General features: G+C 42.6%; 1 protein-coding gene across 1 annotated transcript in view; it reads right to left on the bottom strand.

The window, feature by feature from the left end:
* Positions 1 to 6472: 6472 nt before the first annotated feature.
* Positions 6473 to 16971, bottom strand: part of LOC127166272 (membrane-spanning 4-domains subfamily A member 4A) — a 23851-nt gene continuing 13352 nt past the window's right edge. The window contains exons 5-8 of the mRNA XM_051111399.1: positions 15649 to 15786; positions 15391 to 15504; positions 9028 to 9093; positions 6473 to 6779 (exon numbers count right to left, since the gene is read on the bottom strand). Coding sequence (XP_050967356.1) covers positions 6660 to 6779; positions 9028 to 9093; positions 15391 to 15504; positions 15649 to 15786 — 438 coding nt within the window. The 3' untranslated portion in view covers positions 6473 to 6659. The remainder of the gene's footprint in view (positions 6780 to 9027; positions 9094 to 15390; positions 15505 to 15648; positions 15787 to 16971) is intronic.

The following is a 16971-nucleotide window of genomic DNA, read 5'->3' on the forward strand; positions in this document are numbered from 1 at the left end:
TGTTACTACTGTGGCCCAGGTCCTTGTGACAGAGTGGTTTTGTAAATTTGGGGTGCCTTGCCGTCTCCACTCTGATCAGGGCTGCAGTTTTGAGAGCAGTCTTATTCAGCAATTGTGCCAGCTGTATGGAGTTACATGGACACATACTATACCTTACCATCCAGCTGGTAATGGACAATGCGAACGTTACAACAGGACTATACAGAACTTGCTGTGTACTTTACCTGTTTCAAGAAAGAGAGACTGGGCCTCCTGCCTTTCCCAATTAATTTTTTGTTATAACACCACTCCACATCAGTCAACCGGCAAGTCTCCACACTTTATGTTTGGCCAAGATCCCCAGCTACCAATAGACTTTTTGCTGGCCAGAGTGCAGGAGTCTAAAGCCTCGTTCAGACTGTCAGCCCAAATCCAATTTGTATGCAAATCCGATTGAAATCCAATCATATTTAGGTAGTCTGAACAGCAACGAACTACATGAAATCTGATTTGGTCAAATCCGTTTCGAGCTACATTCATATGTGGTTTGGAATCCTATTCAAATCGGATTTCTGCTTTTTCACGTTTTCATGCCACGTAAAACGTAAACGTGTCAGACATTTTTGTAGAAAACATAACAAACGTCTTTGCAGAAACAAGCTTGTGTTGTTGCAAACTGCAAATCAAGTGGGAAAAGACAATATACAGCTAGTATACGCACCTCTTTGAGTTTTGAAACCAGCGGAGACGGCAGCACAGAATAAAGTCACACATTCCAGCTTCCTGCATTTCTGCCGCTGCTTTAGAAGACGAAATATAATCAAACGCGACGGCAACGTTGTCATATCACAAGACAGCATCTATATTGCAAACTGTAATGCTGTTATTGTTGATTTTAGCGTTGGCATAACAACGCAACGGCATTGCCATAGAAACCAACGCACATTCCGTAAAACGAAAGAGCGCTTATGGACACACAAATCGGATTTGAACAGTTGCAATATGACTGTGTGGACAGTCAGTTATTCAAATCCGATTCCATCTAGATATGGACAAAAAACGGATTTGGGCTGACAGTCTGAACGAGGCTTAAGGCTGGTACTGTCCATGACTGGATTCGAGAGCACCAGGCCCGACTTCAGGTTGTATTTGAAGGGGCTAGAGAGAGATTGATTAGTGCTGCCTCTCGTCGTAAGGATTATCATGATCAAAGGGTGAAGGAAGATCTGTTGTATGAAGGCCAGTGAGTGTATCTGCGAAACTGTGGAGTAAAAGGTTGTCATAAAATTCAAGATCATTGGCACTCTGATGTGTATCAGGTGATTAAGGCACCTAAAGGCGGAGACATTGTGTATACGGTTGCACCTGTGAATGACCTTGGGAAGATTCGACATGTACATCGGACTATGTTAAAAGCCCAAATGCAGCCAGAGTCTCGGGATATCTCTCAGGGTAACTCACCACCAGCAGCTGAGCTATGCCAAGAAGACGTTAGCCAAGAAGATGTCAATGATGACCTGTTCTTAGTATATACCAGCATTGATTGTCCTGTCACTTCTAGTAATCTTCCAGTAACCACAGAGAGTTCAGTGCCACCTGTGGTTAACTCAGAGGTTAATCACTATCCTGGTTAAAGACTATCCTGCTCCAAGTTCGCATGCTGTGGTTCAACAGTAGCGCAGCAGTGCGGGGGGGCTTGCTAGTGGGACTGTTCTCTCTCCTAGGCCGGTGTCTCAGGCAGTTTCTGTTTTGTTTATGCCCTGGAACTATCTTTAGGTTGTTTCAATTGGATACCTTAAGTTACTCTTATTGAGGTCAGCTGATCACCCGGGCGAAGATAAAAGATGGGGGTAGATTGTGGCAGTGTGGGATGAGTTCCCTTTCTTTGGATAGTTGTCCCTTTATGTGAGAGAGTAACAGGAATAACTAATGTCGGAGTATTTAAATGTATGGGCAGGAAGCATTAGTTTGTAGCCTCGGTCGTACCTGCCCTCTTCCGGTCTTCAGTGTCACAGTAGTTGACTCGTTGGAAGTCCTAGGTATGCAGGCTGCGGTATTATGTGCTGATTTCGTTTTGTATTGTTGTTTGAAGTGCTAAAGCAGTTAAGTCGAATTGGTAGCGTGCCCTCCATTTAAAACCTAATTGTTAGTGATTTTCTGGTTTATTGCCAGTGAGGTAGGACGCTACATTACTCCATTAGTTGTTGTTTTTGGGGGGTTATCAATTTGTAATTTGCTTTTCTTCTTGAGTGCATCTTTGATATTTGTAGTTTTGTAATTGTACCAGACGTGCTAATTTTGTTTCCTTTTTTTCCTAGATTGGTCCAAGGCTGAGTGCACAGAGGGGAAGGCTAGGCACCCGGGTGAAACACACAAACACAAAGAGTTTGGAGAGTTTAGAGGTTGAGCAACTCTCTTTATTGTTTGCTGTGCACACATGTTTGGTTGAGAGCATGATTTATTTCAGATAGTTTGCCACCCCTAAGGTAAGCTTTAGCCTTGTTGTTGTTCTCTTTTTTTGTAAGAATTTTGTGGTTATTTTTATATATATATTGGTCGGTGGGGAAAGTACTGTCACGAATCTGGTCGGTGCTCTGTGGACCGCTCACCACCAGATGTCACTCTCACCTTTGCATTACACTCTGACTGGTACTTTGCACTTCGGACTGCATCTCCCATCCTCCACCGCGCCCATTGCGTTGCCTCCGGTAGCCAATCAGGCTCACTATAAAAACCCCGGACTTTCCCCTTGCAAGGCACGGATTGTTATATTGTTGTATTCCCTTTGTTATCGCTTCCTAGTTTCTTGTTCCGAGTTCCGAGTTCCTAGTTCCCTGTGTTTTGTTTTTTCCCGCCTGGTTATCTCGTTTGTCTGTCTAGCCGCCTGCCTTTGGATTATCGCTCGTCATTAAGGACTATTCTCTCGTCTCGCCTCTGACACTTCTGTTTACTGTTGATTTGACCCTGCCTGTCCGACCATGTATCTGTCTCCTCCCTTTAATAAAAGCTCGCATGTGGATCCGCTCGCCTCTCGTCCCTCACTCCCTGTAACAGAACAATCCGTCACAACAGGATCCAGCAGCTCCACCCCCGGACATTCAGATACAGACACTGACAGGATTCTATGCCGGATAAAGCAAGGACAACATTCACTCGAGCAGTACACCCGTGAGTTCTTAGTTTTTGCAAATTATTCCACCCAACCGGACTGTATTATAATTGAGATTTTTTGCGACGGCGCAAACGAGCACTTAAAGGCTAGATTCAGACGCGAGGGTCCGCGCTCATCTTTGGCTGCTTTCTTGAACTTTGCGTTATTGTGTGTGGGCTCGCCGTGTACTGTGGGGGTCGCGAAGGAGGTACGCAAGCCACCGCTGGTCTTCACATATCAAATCAAGTCACTGCTGATCTCCATGAGCCAGGTCCAGTCACCGCTGATCTCCAAGAGTCAAGTCAGTTCACTACTGATCTTCACGAATCTGGTCAAGCCACAGCAGCACTCATTGAGCCAAGTCAAGGTACTGCTGTTTCAGAGTCAAGTCACGCCCTGCCCGACGGCCCAGAGCCTCCCCATGTTTCATCAGACCTCCCAGTGCCTCGTCATGTCTCGTCTATTTGTCCAGAGCCAAGTTACGTCTTGTCTGACCGCCCAGAGCCTTGTCACATCATGTCTGCCAGTGTGATGGCAATCACCATTCTCAGTATGTGGGCCGCACACTACACTCCGAAGCTCCCGTCTGATCTCAAGCCTGCTCCAGAGCTTCCGTCTGATCTCAAGCCTGCTCCAGAGCTCCCGTCTGATCTCAAGCCTGCTCCAGAGCTCCCGTCTGATCTCAAGCCTGCTCCAGAGCTCCCGTCTGATCTCAAGTCTGCTCCTGAGCTCCCCTCATTTGGAGAAGCCATGCCAAAGCCTCCTGAGGTGTCAGCCTTGGCTGTAGATCCTCCCATGGAGGCGGCATCCCTCTACGACCTCTCTGCTTCTCCCCTTATTCTGTCTGCCTTCTCTGTCTCTGCTGTTCCCAGGTCCCAGGCCATAATGCGGTTTCCTGCTCCAGAGCTCCCGCCTGGTCTCAAGTCAGCTCCAGAGGTCCCGTCTGGTCTCAAGTCTGCCCCAGAGGTCCCGTCTGGTCTCAAGTCTGCCCCAGAGGTCCCGTCTGGTCTCAAGTCTGCTCCAGAGGTCCCGTCTGGTCTCAAGTCTGCTCCAGAGGTCCCGTCTGGTCTCAAGTCTGCTCCAGAGGCCTTCCCCTTCAGAGAAGCTGCGCCAATGCCTCCAGAGGTGTCAGCGTCGGCTGTAGAACCTCCTATGGAGGCAGCGTTATCCTGTGGTCTCTCGGCTTCTCTTCCTGTTCTCTCTGCCTCCTCTGTCACTGCTCTCCCCAGGTCCCAGACCATGACGCAGGTTCCTGTTCCGCCCCGGAGGGCTGCGGCGCCTCCTGTTCCGCCCCGGAGGGCTGCTGCGCCTCCTGTTCCGCCCCGGAGGGCTGCGGCACCTCCTGCTCCGCCTCCTGTTCCGCCCTGGAGGGCTGCTGCGCCTTCTCCCCCTATTCTGTCTGCCTCCTCTGTCCTTGCTTTCCCCAGGTCCCAGACCGTGACGCAGATTCCTGTTTCGCCCCGGAGGGCTGCTCCGCCTCCTGCTCCACCTCCTGTTCCGCCCTGGAGGGTCGCTCCGCCTCCTGTTCCGCCTTGGCGGGCTTCTGGGCCTCCTGCTCCACCCTGGAGGGCCCCTGCTCCACCCTGGAGGGCTCCTGCGCCTCCTGCTCCGCCTCTGGCTCTGCCCTGGAGGGCTCCTGCTCTGCCGCTCTCACCTTTGCATTACACTCTGACTGGTACTTTGCACTTCGGACTGCATCTCCCATCCTCCACCGCGCCCATTGCGTTGCCTCCGGTAGCCAATCAGGCTCACTATAAAAACCCCGGACTTTCCCCTTGCAAGGCACGGATTGTTATATTGTTGTATTCCCTTTGTTATCGCTTCTTAGTTTCTTGTTCCAAGTTCCGAGTTCCTAGTTCCCTGTGTTTTGTTTTTTCCCGCCTGGTTATCTCGTTTGTCTGTCTAGCCGCCTGCCTTTGGATTATCGCTCGTCATTAAGGATCCGCTCGCATGTGGATCCGCTCGCCTCTCGTCCCTCACTCCCTGTAACAGGTACAAAGTTTCTTTATAACTGTGGTATAAGAGCAGGTGTAAATTGTAAAGTGTGTTCACACTTGTAGTTTGGTTCTTTGGTTCATTTGGTCCAGAAAGAACAGGAAGTCTGCGGTGAAGAATAAGGTGGATAGAAATACATAATTCCCATTTCGAGGATGACTGTGGCTGCCCGAGGCGGTGGTCCTTTCATGATGGTACAACAGGTGGGACGGAAGGCTTGCTGCCGTGCTCCGGTGTTAAGGAGAGGTGGCTGCCGTCCTAGAGGGAGCGGAGGAGTCGGCACCTGGCCTCGCCAGGAGGCCTTGTGTTTTGTGTGCAGCAGTAGTCTGCGATGGGCTGCTGCTTACTTTTGGTGTTTGTTTATTTTAAAATGAAAGTGTTTAAATGTTCAACAGTTCCCGCCTCCTTCTTCCCATTCTACAAACTGTGACAGAGATTTTGGTAATTACGGTATGGCGTGAACACAGCATTATTTACAGTGGATTGAAAGCAAAGGTGCATTTACGACCTATTTTGTAATTACTGTTATTACGAGATACCAACTTGTAAAAAGCATTCACATGCCTGTAGAACTCGTAATTACAACTTGCGAACTGGGAATTTTTTGAGAGCTACAACACCTGAACACATCAGATTCATTAGGCACTATGTTTAGGCATAGCTAGTGCGACAGCACTGAGTCAAAAGGGAGTCAAAGCTGTAAATAGAACATCATGTGTTGTCATCTCAAAATTACAGTAATTACAACATGGCGTGAATGCAGCACGAGTTCTGTGATTCTACAAACCCCCACCTCTTTATAACATTAATTGTAATGTAAAAACATTTTCTGCTTTGAAATGATATGTATCCTGAAAAGTGCTATACAAATAAATGTGAACTGAATTTAACTAAATATTGCTTAGATTTTTATTTATTTTTCAATTTTTTTGTGGGCAACTTCAGTGCTCTGTATACCATGTATTCTTTCTAATATATTTATTAACAGAAAAAGTTTCCCAGTATGTAGTATGTATATCTATGTGTAAAAAACAATTTGCAGCATTAGACAACCAAAGTATGGCAGCTGTTATACCCAACTATACACAATCATTTGGACAACAGCACATTTATTCTTGTCCAGAGTAAAAAAATAAAACCAATCATTTATTTCTCTGTTAAAACAACTGTATGCACAATGCAACAACAACAACATCTAAACATTAAAATCATTAATCACATACTAGAACATTTGTAGTCTATCAACATTCAAAAGGCTACTAGAGTGCAGAAAGTATGTTTCAGAGAGATGCCTCATACACTTCAAAGCACTGCCTTTACTGTTACACTGCCCCCCTCCACCCCATGTGTAATTTCACAACATTTCATAAATGTTCAACAGTAATTCGGCTGAGCACTGGCACTGTCAATAAGAGTAATTAAAAACAAAATTCAATCAACTAGTAAATATTAATTTACACTTGTACAAGCCTTGAGTATATTAAAAATCATCCATGTATTATGTGTGTAAGCATATATATTACATGTCTGGTATCTAATCGAACGTTGGTTGCTCATACTCAGTTTCATTTTTTTGGTTGGTCTTATCTCTTGGTGTGGGAGGAAGAACTCTGTGTCCATTGACCACACTAGTCATATTCATATTAACATAATCCTTTAAAACATGCAAGAAAACATGTAAATTATTAGCATTTTATAGTTAAGGATTACATAACATAGTAACAATTTACAATTTACATTTGTCAACATACACTAATGCTGTTTAAAGGTTTGGGATCAGTAAGATTTTTAAAGAATGTTTTTTAAAGAACTAATATTTTAATCAAGACTGCAATTATTTGATAAACAGTGTGAAAACAAATAGCAATAGAGGCTATTAACACTAGTTGCAAATAGCAATAGATGCTGTTTAACACTAACTGCAGATAGTGATGGATGCTGTTCACATCAAGTTCAAAGAGCAAAGGATGCTATTTACACTAAGTGCAAATAGCAATTGATTCTATTTACACTAAGTGAAACTAGCAGTATTTTTAGCGATATGCTGTTTACACTAAGTGCAAATAGCTATAGATTCTATTTACACTATGTTAAAATAGCAGGATCTTCATACTACTTAAATAAGGGCAATTATCTGCACCTCTGTATTGTAGTACATTATAAAACAGAATGCAATAATAACGTATGGAGTGTAAATTATAATTTTAATTCAAATCACTGAATGGATGCTACCTTACTGGGACAATAAAGCTCTCCCTACATGTAACGAGACTCCAGGGAAGCGTGTAAGATCCAGATGCGAGCTTTATTAAACACAGAGTAGTCAAAACAGGCAGGGTTGATCACCAAACAAACAGTAATATCCAGGGCAAGACAAAGGCAAAATCCAAATAAACAGGCAGAAGGTCAAAATCCAAGTGAGCAGTCCAAAAGTAACAAATAAACAAAAGCATTTAAAAACTATGGCAAAAAACAAGACAAAAACTATGACAATGAACCAAAACTGTGGAAAATAACAAAAACAAGGCAAGGAAATCAGGGAAAACGCTTGGTAGAGTCCGCACAGGCAAAACGATACTTTGTGGGGCCTGTTTGGTGTAGGCCTCCTTAAATGGCCACCAAACAGGAAGTAACTGTAGAAGCAGCAGAGGGAGCGGTAACAGACAGTCCATGGGTGAGGGCTCCCTCTGCTGGCGTGGGATTACACTACACCTACCCTAACCCTAACCTATACTTTATTTTCAATTTTTTGATTATTTCCTTCATTTTTATTAAAAATAAATGCTTTTCCGATGTGATACGAGATTTAAAAAAAAAATGTTAGCCAAAAGGCGGATTCGAACCTGGGTTGATCGCGTCAAAAAGACTACAACACGTTTTACCATCTATACCACTGGAGCAAATGTTTCACAGTTGTCTTTTGTAATTTTGACTAGCCCTATCACACGTTGGTGGGCAGAGTTAGTTTAAATAGCCTCTGCCAACAAGGCGGGCTATTTGCACTTATGGTGCGTTCAAGTCATTTTTGATACATCATATTTATGAGTTGAACGCACATGAATGCAGCTACAAAGTCGTTATTACGAGTGGGAAACTTGAGATTTTCGTTTAGCCCTGAGTTTCCGAGTTGGGGGCGTGTCAGTGAAAAAACATGTCACAGCCAAAGACTATATATGAAATGTCTGTATTGACGGTAAATTTGTTTAACTGAATGATTATTTTTTTTTGATTTTTTTTGTACAATAAAACTTTATAAGTTATATATACAAAATATATTATTGTATTATTACCATAGAATATATAATGATTCAGTTTACATCACCTTCATAAATTGAATAAAAACAGGGGACAAAAATACAATGCACATTCTTTATTGATCATTTTGTAGATGTAGAGTTAAAAAAAAATCATTGAATTTTATGTAGAAAAGTTAAATCGCCATCTTGTTCTGACCAAAGTGACACACCTGACGTAGTACTGGTGAGTCAACTTGTAAGTACGAACGTCCCAGAACTTGAACGCAGCATTATTGTAAATAGACACACCCAAAACAGGCACATATTGTAAAATATAACTGAAATGATTATGAAATAATATTGCATTATTCAATAATGTCTGATGAAAATTCAACTGTATTTTTGATCAAATAAATGCAGCCTTGGTGAGCATAAGAGACTTCTTTAAAAAAAAAACATTTAAAAATCTTACTGATCCCAAACTTTTGAACGGTACATACTTAAGATTTTTACTTTTATTGACATTTATATTAGCCAACTATATCTATATACTATAATACTACTATGTCTATATACACTGATGACCTCAAAATGATCGTCATTTATACAAACAACCTATAATAACGTGTAATAGGAAATCTAGAGGAAAAAACATGACTGTCTTACCACTGTGCTGCTGCAATTTGAAAGTGGAACAGGCAGGGAATAGAATGGCTCATGTGGATCAACCTGCTGTTTAACAAAATACAACAAGCACAGTATTTATTTATATTCTAACACTGATAATATACACTAGAACACTTGTTCTAGATCAGGAGTTTTCAACCTGGGGCACGCTCCACTAGGAGGGTGCCAGCACTATTTAAGGGGAAAGCAAGCACTTGTTAACTCAAAAGCATACACTTGAGTAAAACATGTATTTCTGCTGTGGCGCAGCAGAAATTGCTGCTCTCCCTGCTCTTATCCATGCTATCCATGTCAGTCATCTTTGACGATTGTGGTCCTGACAGAAATCTGTTTGCTTGGGGTATGGGGTTTAACAACAAAGGCATATTAGCTTTCATAATTTAGTAATAAGTTGTACTTTTCACAACCTAGTTGCTTCGCAAGTCTGTAATCTTCTGTTATGTTAGCTTTCCCTTTAACTGTGTCCTATGCTTTTTTCGTGAAACTTGTGGATCTTTGTTGTAATTAGTTCATTTTCACTCTTATTATTGCAGAAAGTTGAAAGTTGGAGCTCAGGTGACTAAGAGATAACACGCTAGTTTGTGGTGATGGGAGGAGAAATAGTCATACCCTGAGCCAACGATAATGCCTAATTGGTCAGAACTCTACTAGGGTTCGGAAGTTTAAAACCCAACACATAAACTCTTCCGAGAGACTGACAGACTTAAGATTTAAGTCAGGTTAAGATGGGTTACGACCGGACAACATCAGACTCACTCTCACTCTAAGAGTGGCATGGAAATCCACTAAAGCCACCATGCAGACCCTCAGGGTGGAGTGGGTCAACCCTGCAGCAAACCAGTCCTTCACGAACCCCAGCACTGGACCAACTAGGCAGTGGACTGGGTCAAGCTGGTGGTTGCCACACCAAGAAGTGAAAGTTCCACTTCAAGGCATACAGTTTCTGCATAGAAGGAGCTCTGGAATGGAGTATGGTTTCAGCAACCTCAGTTAAGAGACCGGACGCTGTGAGTTGTGCCCCCTCAGGGGCCACACCCACAGCCTCCAGAACTCCGGATGGGGGTGAAGAAGGTGTCCCTTACCTGCGAGAGGAGATCCCTCCCCACTAGCACACTCTCTCCAGAACCCCCGGGAGCAGAGGTATCGGGGGAAAGGTGTACAAACTCGTGATGAGCTCCACCACCTAGGGATGGAGTCTCCATTCCCCGGGCCTTGGCCCCTGCCTCGACAGGATATCTGCTCCCTGATGAGATGCCCCAGGATGTGCACTGCTCTCAGTGAGAGGAGTTCCCCTTGGGTCCACTAGAGGATCTGGTGTGCCAGCCTGTACAGGGGGCATGAACACAGACCTCCCTGGTGGTTGATGTGAGAGACCACCTCTGTGTTGCTGCGCACCAATAAATGATGGTCTCTCAAGTCAGAGAGAAAGTGTTTCAGTGCCTGAAACATGGCCAGCATCTCCAGGGAGAAATGTGCCACGTGAGATGACGGCCGCTCCACAGACCATGGGCTCAGTGGCCACCCATAACCGCTCTCCAACGGTGAGGGAGGCATAGAAAAATCCTAATACTGAACATGTTATTGCATTATCATCAGTGATATTTTTCTCTTACCAAAATTAACCATGGTTTATTAGAGAAAAAGTATAGTAACCATGTTTTTTTTTTTTTTTTTTTCTTTTTGCGGACTGATTAAAATCTGTTTTAATTTAACTATAACCATAGTTTTCATGGTTATACTATGGTTAGTGTAGAAAATCCATGGCTCATTTGTTTGCTAAATTACCACTGTAACTTTACAGTAGATAATAGTGATGACCTTTAGTATAGAGTATTTTAAGTGATAATAGTAATTTAGTTAAATTCCGTTTATAGTACGACTGCTGTAGTTTTGTCTTTGTTTACTTAGTTAAGCATTAAACTGCTAGCAACTCTTAGCAGCCTGTTTACAGATGAAACTGACCTGCACTTGAAGTCCTGAACAGGTCAGTAGTTTTGCCACTTCTATCCAACCGGGCGCTTCCACTCCATTCTCGAGTCACTTGCAATGATTACTCTGATAGAAACCATTGCTATTTATAATGGTGCTTTAAGGTTTATATCAGATTGCAAATCCTAAACTCATCACTGTACTTTGTATAACAGAGTCGGTTGGCCTTCTCTGTCTACTAGAAGAAAAATGCACTGGTACCTAATTATTTATAAAGCCATATTGGGGATGTTGCCTTCTTATCTCTGTTGCCTTATACAACAGAAAATTGTTGAGAAATATTTCCTTCATTCACAAAATTGTTATACTCTCTCTGTTCCTTTTGTTAGAACTGAACTAGGTAAGAAGGCTTTTATGTATGCAGCTCCATCTGATTGGAATTCTCTTCAGTCGAAACTGAAATGACAAAATTTGCTGTCTCTGGATCATTTTAAATCTGTTATCTGGCAAATGGAAGATGACCGAACGAAATGTAATTGTTTTAAGTGAAATTAATCTGTTTGTGTTGTGTACATCTGTGATGAAACTGATTGTATTGCTGCCCATTTTGGCCAGGACACTCATGTGAAAGAGATTTTTAATCTCAGAGAGTCCTTTCTGGTTAAATAAAGGTTAACAAAAAAAAAAAAAAAATGAATTAAAAAAATTTAAAAAAATGTGCAGTCGTAAAGAGTCTAATCTTTCTTTCCCCCTAAAATTCATTAATAATCCCCTTTGAGCTAAATTACCTGTTTACCCCTACATTGCTTTGAGTGGTATTGAGTTCTCTTCTGATATGCACCAGAAGGAAATATGGTAGTGAGTGGAGACACTCTCATTCTGGAGTATTGCCAGGTAAAATGAATAAAAATGCAAAACATATGAGGAGAAGAGAAATAGCTAAAAAACAAACAAACAAACAAAAAAGCACACCCAGGATCGAAGTGTGGGCAAGATGTGAAGCAGCATATTGGTTACTTATGTAACCCTCACTCCCAAATGTAGGAAACAGAGATGTTATGTCTTATTTGGGAGCCCTAATGACATTTAACATAACTGTGTTTTTAAACAAAGAGTGTTTTTACAGCAAGAACCACTTATGCTGGGTAATCATGCCTAAGCTCACATGGGAAAAGGCCACTGTGGAGGCCACATCCTACCCATATGAAGGTAACATGTGGAGGATACACTTATGGACAGACTTCAGAGCAGTATTACATATTGAATGAAGCTCTGTGGTTGGTCTTACTTGAGGAGGGATGAAATAAAAAGGATGAATCTGGACAGAAAAAGTTTTGTCTAGGGATGATGTAGATTTAGCGATATCATGGAAAATACACATATGGGATTACCAACAGGAAACCACTACATATGGGCACCTAGCCCAGTACAGGGGCTGACCGAACGAGCATTCATTGCAAGTATTGGGCCTGGCATCGGGCTCCTCTGCCGAACCTGGCTGCCAGAGGTTAGTCATATCCAGGGTTCAGCAACTGGGGAACTCACCTGGAGAGACAAAGAAAGGCGCTTATATCCCATGATGTGAGCCAGACCTCCCACAGATTACCTGTTCATACCCAAAACACCAGAGAACCCTGGAGATTTAGGCATGTATCCAGGCTGGGGTCTCCCAGGATAATGTGATAGTCAGCTTAGCTGACTGTCCTGAAATGGTGAGTGAGTAGGAGTCCAGATACTGGCAGCCACGCGGAGCACTAGGAGCAGGGAGGTGACCAAAATGCAGGGGAAGGAGCATAGAGGTCCGGTGCGAGCTTGAGACCCAACAAACACCAACTGGCAAACAGTTCTATATATAGGGAGTGGCTGATGAGAACAGGTGCACGTAATTAGTACTCAGGTGACGTAGAACGGGTAGGAGGAGCACCCAGTGACGTGGCTTGTGAGGGTGGCTGTGGTGAACGCCTGACACTTATATAGTATTACAGTTAGTCAATTTAAAACTAGTCCACTTATGTGCACCCCTGTTAATACGTTCATCACCATACTGAAAAAGATGGCTGCAATCCAAATCCAAAATGTAAAATCTCATAAATGTGTGTGCAGAGAATGCGTCTCGGTTACTGTTGTCCCTGAGAGCGGGAACGAGTCATTACAAAGCATGGCAGTGGGAACTTCTCCCCTTCTCTGTAATCACACAGCTATAGGCAGCAACAAACTGTGCTCAAATTGCAAGCATAGCCATAAACCAGAAACAAGTGAGGCTAGAGATTAAATGAAAGCACTTGAGACACCAAGGATGGCACATCCAACTTGTAAAACCTGGCTCCAGCTTGAGGTGCCTACCCCTCTGAGGTCCAACGCTAAAGTGCCCTTTCAGTCCGCGATTGTGCTTTTGTAATGCCATTTCGCCCCTGCCCCTTCCGGAGGTCAGTGCATGCCACTGCTCTCTCCTCCTCTGGACAGGAACCTCAGGTTGGCAGCTGAAGATGGCCCGCTATCGCGGCTCCTCTTTGGTCATTTTCCTGGATTCCGACCACTGTTTGCGGTCACGGACCAGCAGACCAGAAGGTCTGTGCAATGGACACAGTCCGAGTCAGCCGCCTCTGCATAGGCCAGGAGGGGAGGAGTTCCACTGTGATGCTTTGCAATGTAAAGTGAACGCTCAAAAGGGCACCAACCCACTGCAGCACATATATCTTGCAAAGGTGCACCTGTGGATAGCGCCTTGCGACACAGAATTAGAGTATGCTTTAATGCCTAGAGGTAAAGACAGCCTGCTTATCTCATAGTCCAAAAGAAAAATCACATTCAGTGTGTTAGTATTAGTTAGTATTTGCCCACCAAAACAGACCGAGAATCAACTAGATTTACTGTTTAAACAATCTGTGCATCCCAAGTGCCTGAACTGGACACAACAAATGAAGGCTTTCTTGTTCCAGTGAGGAAACTGGTGGAGGAAAGAAGGTGTAAAATATGAATGAATGAACAGCCGAGAATGAGAATAATCCATCTCGGGAGGCAATAAATCTTTGTCCAGTCCAAGGGCAAAATACTGAAAGGGCCTGCAAGTCTCCTACTTTCTTAGGTGATGTTAATGCCAATAACAGCAATTCAGGGTCAGAAATTTCTCAGAAGATAACTCCATAGGCTCAAAAGGAGCATCTGACAAGCCTTCCAAGACTATAACAAGACCCCATGAAGAAACTCTCTGTCTGAAGATAGGCCTCAGCCATCTGGTACTGCATAGAAAGCTAGAAATTAAAGGTTTTCCCCCCAAAAGTTTGCATTAATATGTATATGACTAGCCCTTTATTCATAGCAGGGTCTTAACCCTGCTGAAAGAAGCTACTGAGGGAACTCCCTCCCACTTTCAGGTGGAGTCTCAGTATCCTGGGCCTCAGCCCTTCCTCTACAGCTTGTATGCAAAGAAGTTCAAGGCCCTAGAACATAGACTGTCTTCACCAAGAGCAGTTTGTTTACTGAACAGGGTGCCCACCCTGATGATTATATAAGAGTCTACCATTGTGTTGTCCGGACAAATACAAGATAGCCTTTCATGTCTGGGAAAAGTATTTCAGAGGTAGAATAAAATCCCTCATCTCCAGGGAATCATGTACCACGTGAGATGATGGCCTTCCTAATTCTATGGGTTGGGTGCTCATCTAAGACCACTCCCCAAGCCTCAAAGGAGGCATGACTGTGACAGCAACACACCTAAAGAGTGTGATCCTGAGCCATACTGTTATACAATCACTGCCAAGATTCTGCAACATTTTAGGTCTGAGAGGAAGAGAAACACAACTAGAAACACAGCCCTCAATCCCGACAACTGCCTGTATACAGGCAAATCTGAATGTGACAATATGTGTCCTTTATGTCTAATGTAACAATTTGCAATCTAAGATTCCATTTATGACATGATAAGTTTGCTAGGGATTTCCACAAAACTGTTTTGAAAACTGGGGCTAAAATTATGCCTTCATGTTTGCCTTTTATTTAATATACAGGTAATGGCTCCTCTGCAAACCTATTAGGTTAGGTTCCAGATGTGGGCTGCTTTTATGCAGAGACCAGATATGCACATACAGGAAATCATGTGGCACAGAAATGGCAGTATAACAGGAATAACAACAGTCGGAAACCTGCAATGGTGACACTGTCTATAATCAGCAATACAGCACAAAGGATAAACAGCCCTATCAAGCAATGACTTTATAAGCAGAATTTGCCAAAACTGATTTAAGACAGGCTTCTGAGGCAGCGAATGGAGGAGTTACAGTATACACAATATACTTTGAGATAAATAACGGGTTACGTTTTTTAAATGTATAATTACAGATATAATGCAAAGAGTATTACGACCATTGCTGGTCTCTCCTGACTGACATAATGGATCAGTGATGTGATACTTACCCGCGGGAGACAAAAGCAGATGGCTTTGCATGCAAATGATGATAAAATGATGGAAATAATGAACTGAAGGAAGGAGAGCACCAACAATAGGCCACTGATCCCAATGCTGTGAAGCTTAATAAAATTAGATTTGGTGTTAAATAAACATCACAATATTGCCCCTCATCCAGAAACAGAGTATTTTCTGGATTTGAGTACTTAAGTTACTACAATATAGCAAAATATTTAACCTTCATTAAAGCATTAAGAAATACATACTCTTAAAGGATATGTACATGCACTTTCATATTTTCCATATAGACGATATAGTCCATACTGAACTTCTAATGCAAAAGTAAGGATAGCGATCCCTGAAGATATGGCACTGACCACATTCATTCCAAGAGAAGCTTTCACCTATTTATTTAAAGTAAAACAAATTAATTATTTATTTATACACACACATATACAGTGCAACTACACTCAAGTGGTCACTTTGAGTATAATTTATCATCTACATGATGCAATAATTTAATGTGGCTGCAACCCAGTGGATAAAAACATGCAGACAATCGATTCAGTTGTTTAAACTACACATCAGAATGGATGAATGATCCTTTGGGCCTACACATAGAAAATTCACTGGTTTGGTTCCTGGAGGACACACATACTGGTAAAAATGTATCTAATTCTAATGTACTATGTACGGTATCTAAATTCAAATACCTCAAATGCACTGTAAGCCTCTTTAAAAGCATCAGCCAGGATGCACACACATGTTCGTTTACTCGTTTGGAGTTTGGTTTGTTTGGATGGTGTGAACACTGTTATCTAAACTCAGGTGCACATCCATTAATTGTACATGAGTGTGCTTAAAAAAGTGCGCTAAAGAGGTGGTACAGTGTATGGTTCATGTTAACTCTGGTAAGATTCATCAGTTAAAGCAGTGAACTGTTATTAATATTAAGTAAAACTGTGTGTGTGTGTTCCCACTCACTATCCTGTCAAGCAGGACTGACACATTGCAAGGAGGGAAAAAAATATAATATATGTAATTTCATTGGCACTAAATGTGTTTATTAACTCTACTATAGGGCAGTTGAATGCTTGAATCTGACTGGCTGATGAACGTGCTAAGGTTTATAGCTATTTTCATGGAAATGCACGGCTAAAGTAGTTCCAGGCAGGTCTTGACCACATTACATGTCCATATCACTTGATTTAAGTTATTTCAAAGGTCCTTACAGCCTAAAACAGCAAAAGAAGCAAAACCAACAACAACACTGACCAAGCAACAGAGCTGGGTAGATTACTTACAAATTTTAATCAATTACTCATTCCAAATTACATGACAAAAACTGTAGTTAGTAATGTAATCTATTACATTCATATTATATAATCAGACTTTGATTACTTTTTGAATACTTTTGACCTAACTTGTTTAGGTTAGTGGTAACTTGGGAATAGTGGTGGTTGGTAACAGAGTATGCACTGAAAGGGGGTTAGTCTGGTAGACTCCTGATGCAGAGAGTTTTGGGCATACTCGGCCCAAGAAAGGTATTGGCTCCAGCTGTTGGTGCCATTCTGCTCTGCCAGGGATAA

This window comes from Labeo rohita, chromosome 6, assembly GCF_022985175.1.
Source record: "Labeo rohita strain BAU-BD-2019 chromosome 6, IGBB_LRoh.1.0, whole genome shotgun sequence".
Taxonomy (NCBI): Eukaryota; Metazoa; Chordata; class Actinopteri; order Cypriniformes; family Cyprinidae; genus Labeo; species Labeo rohita.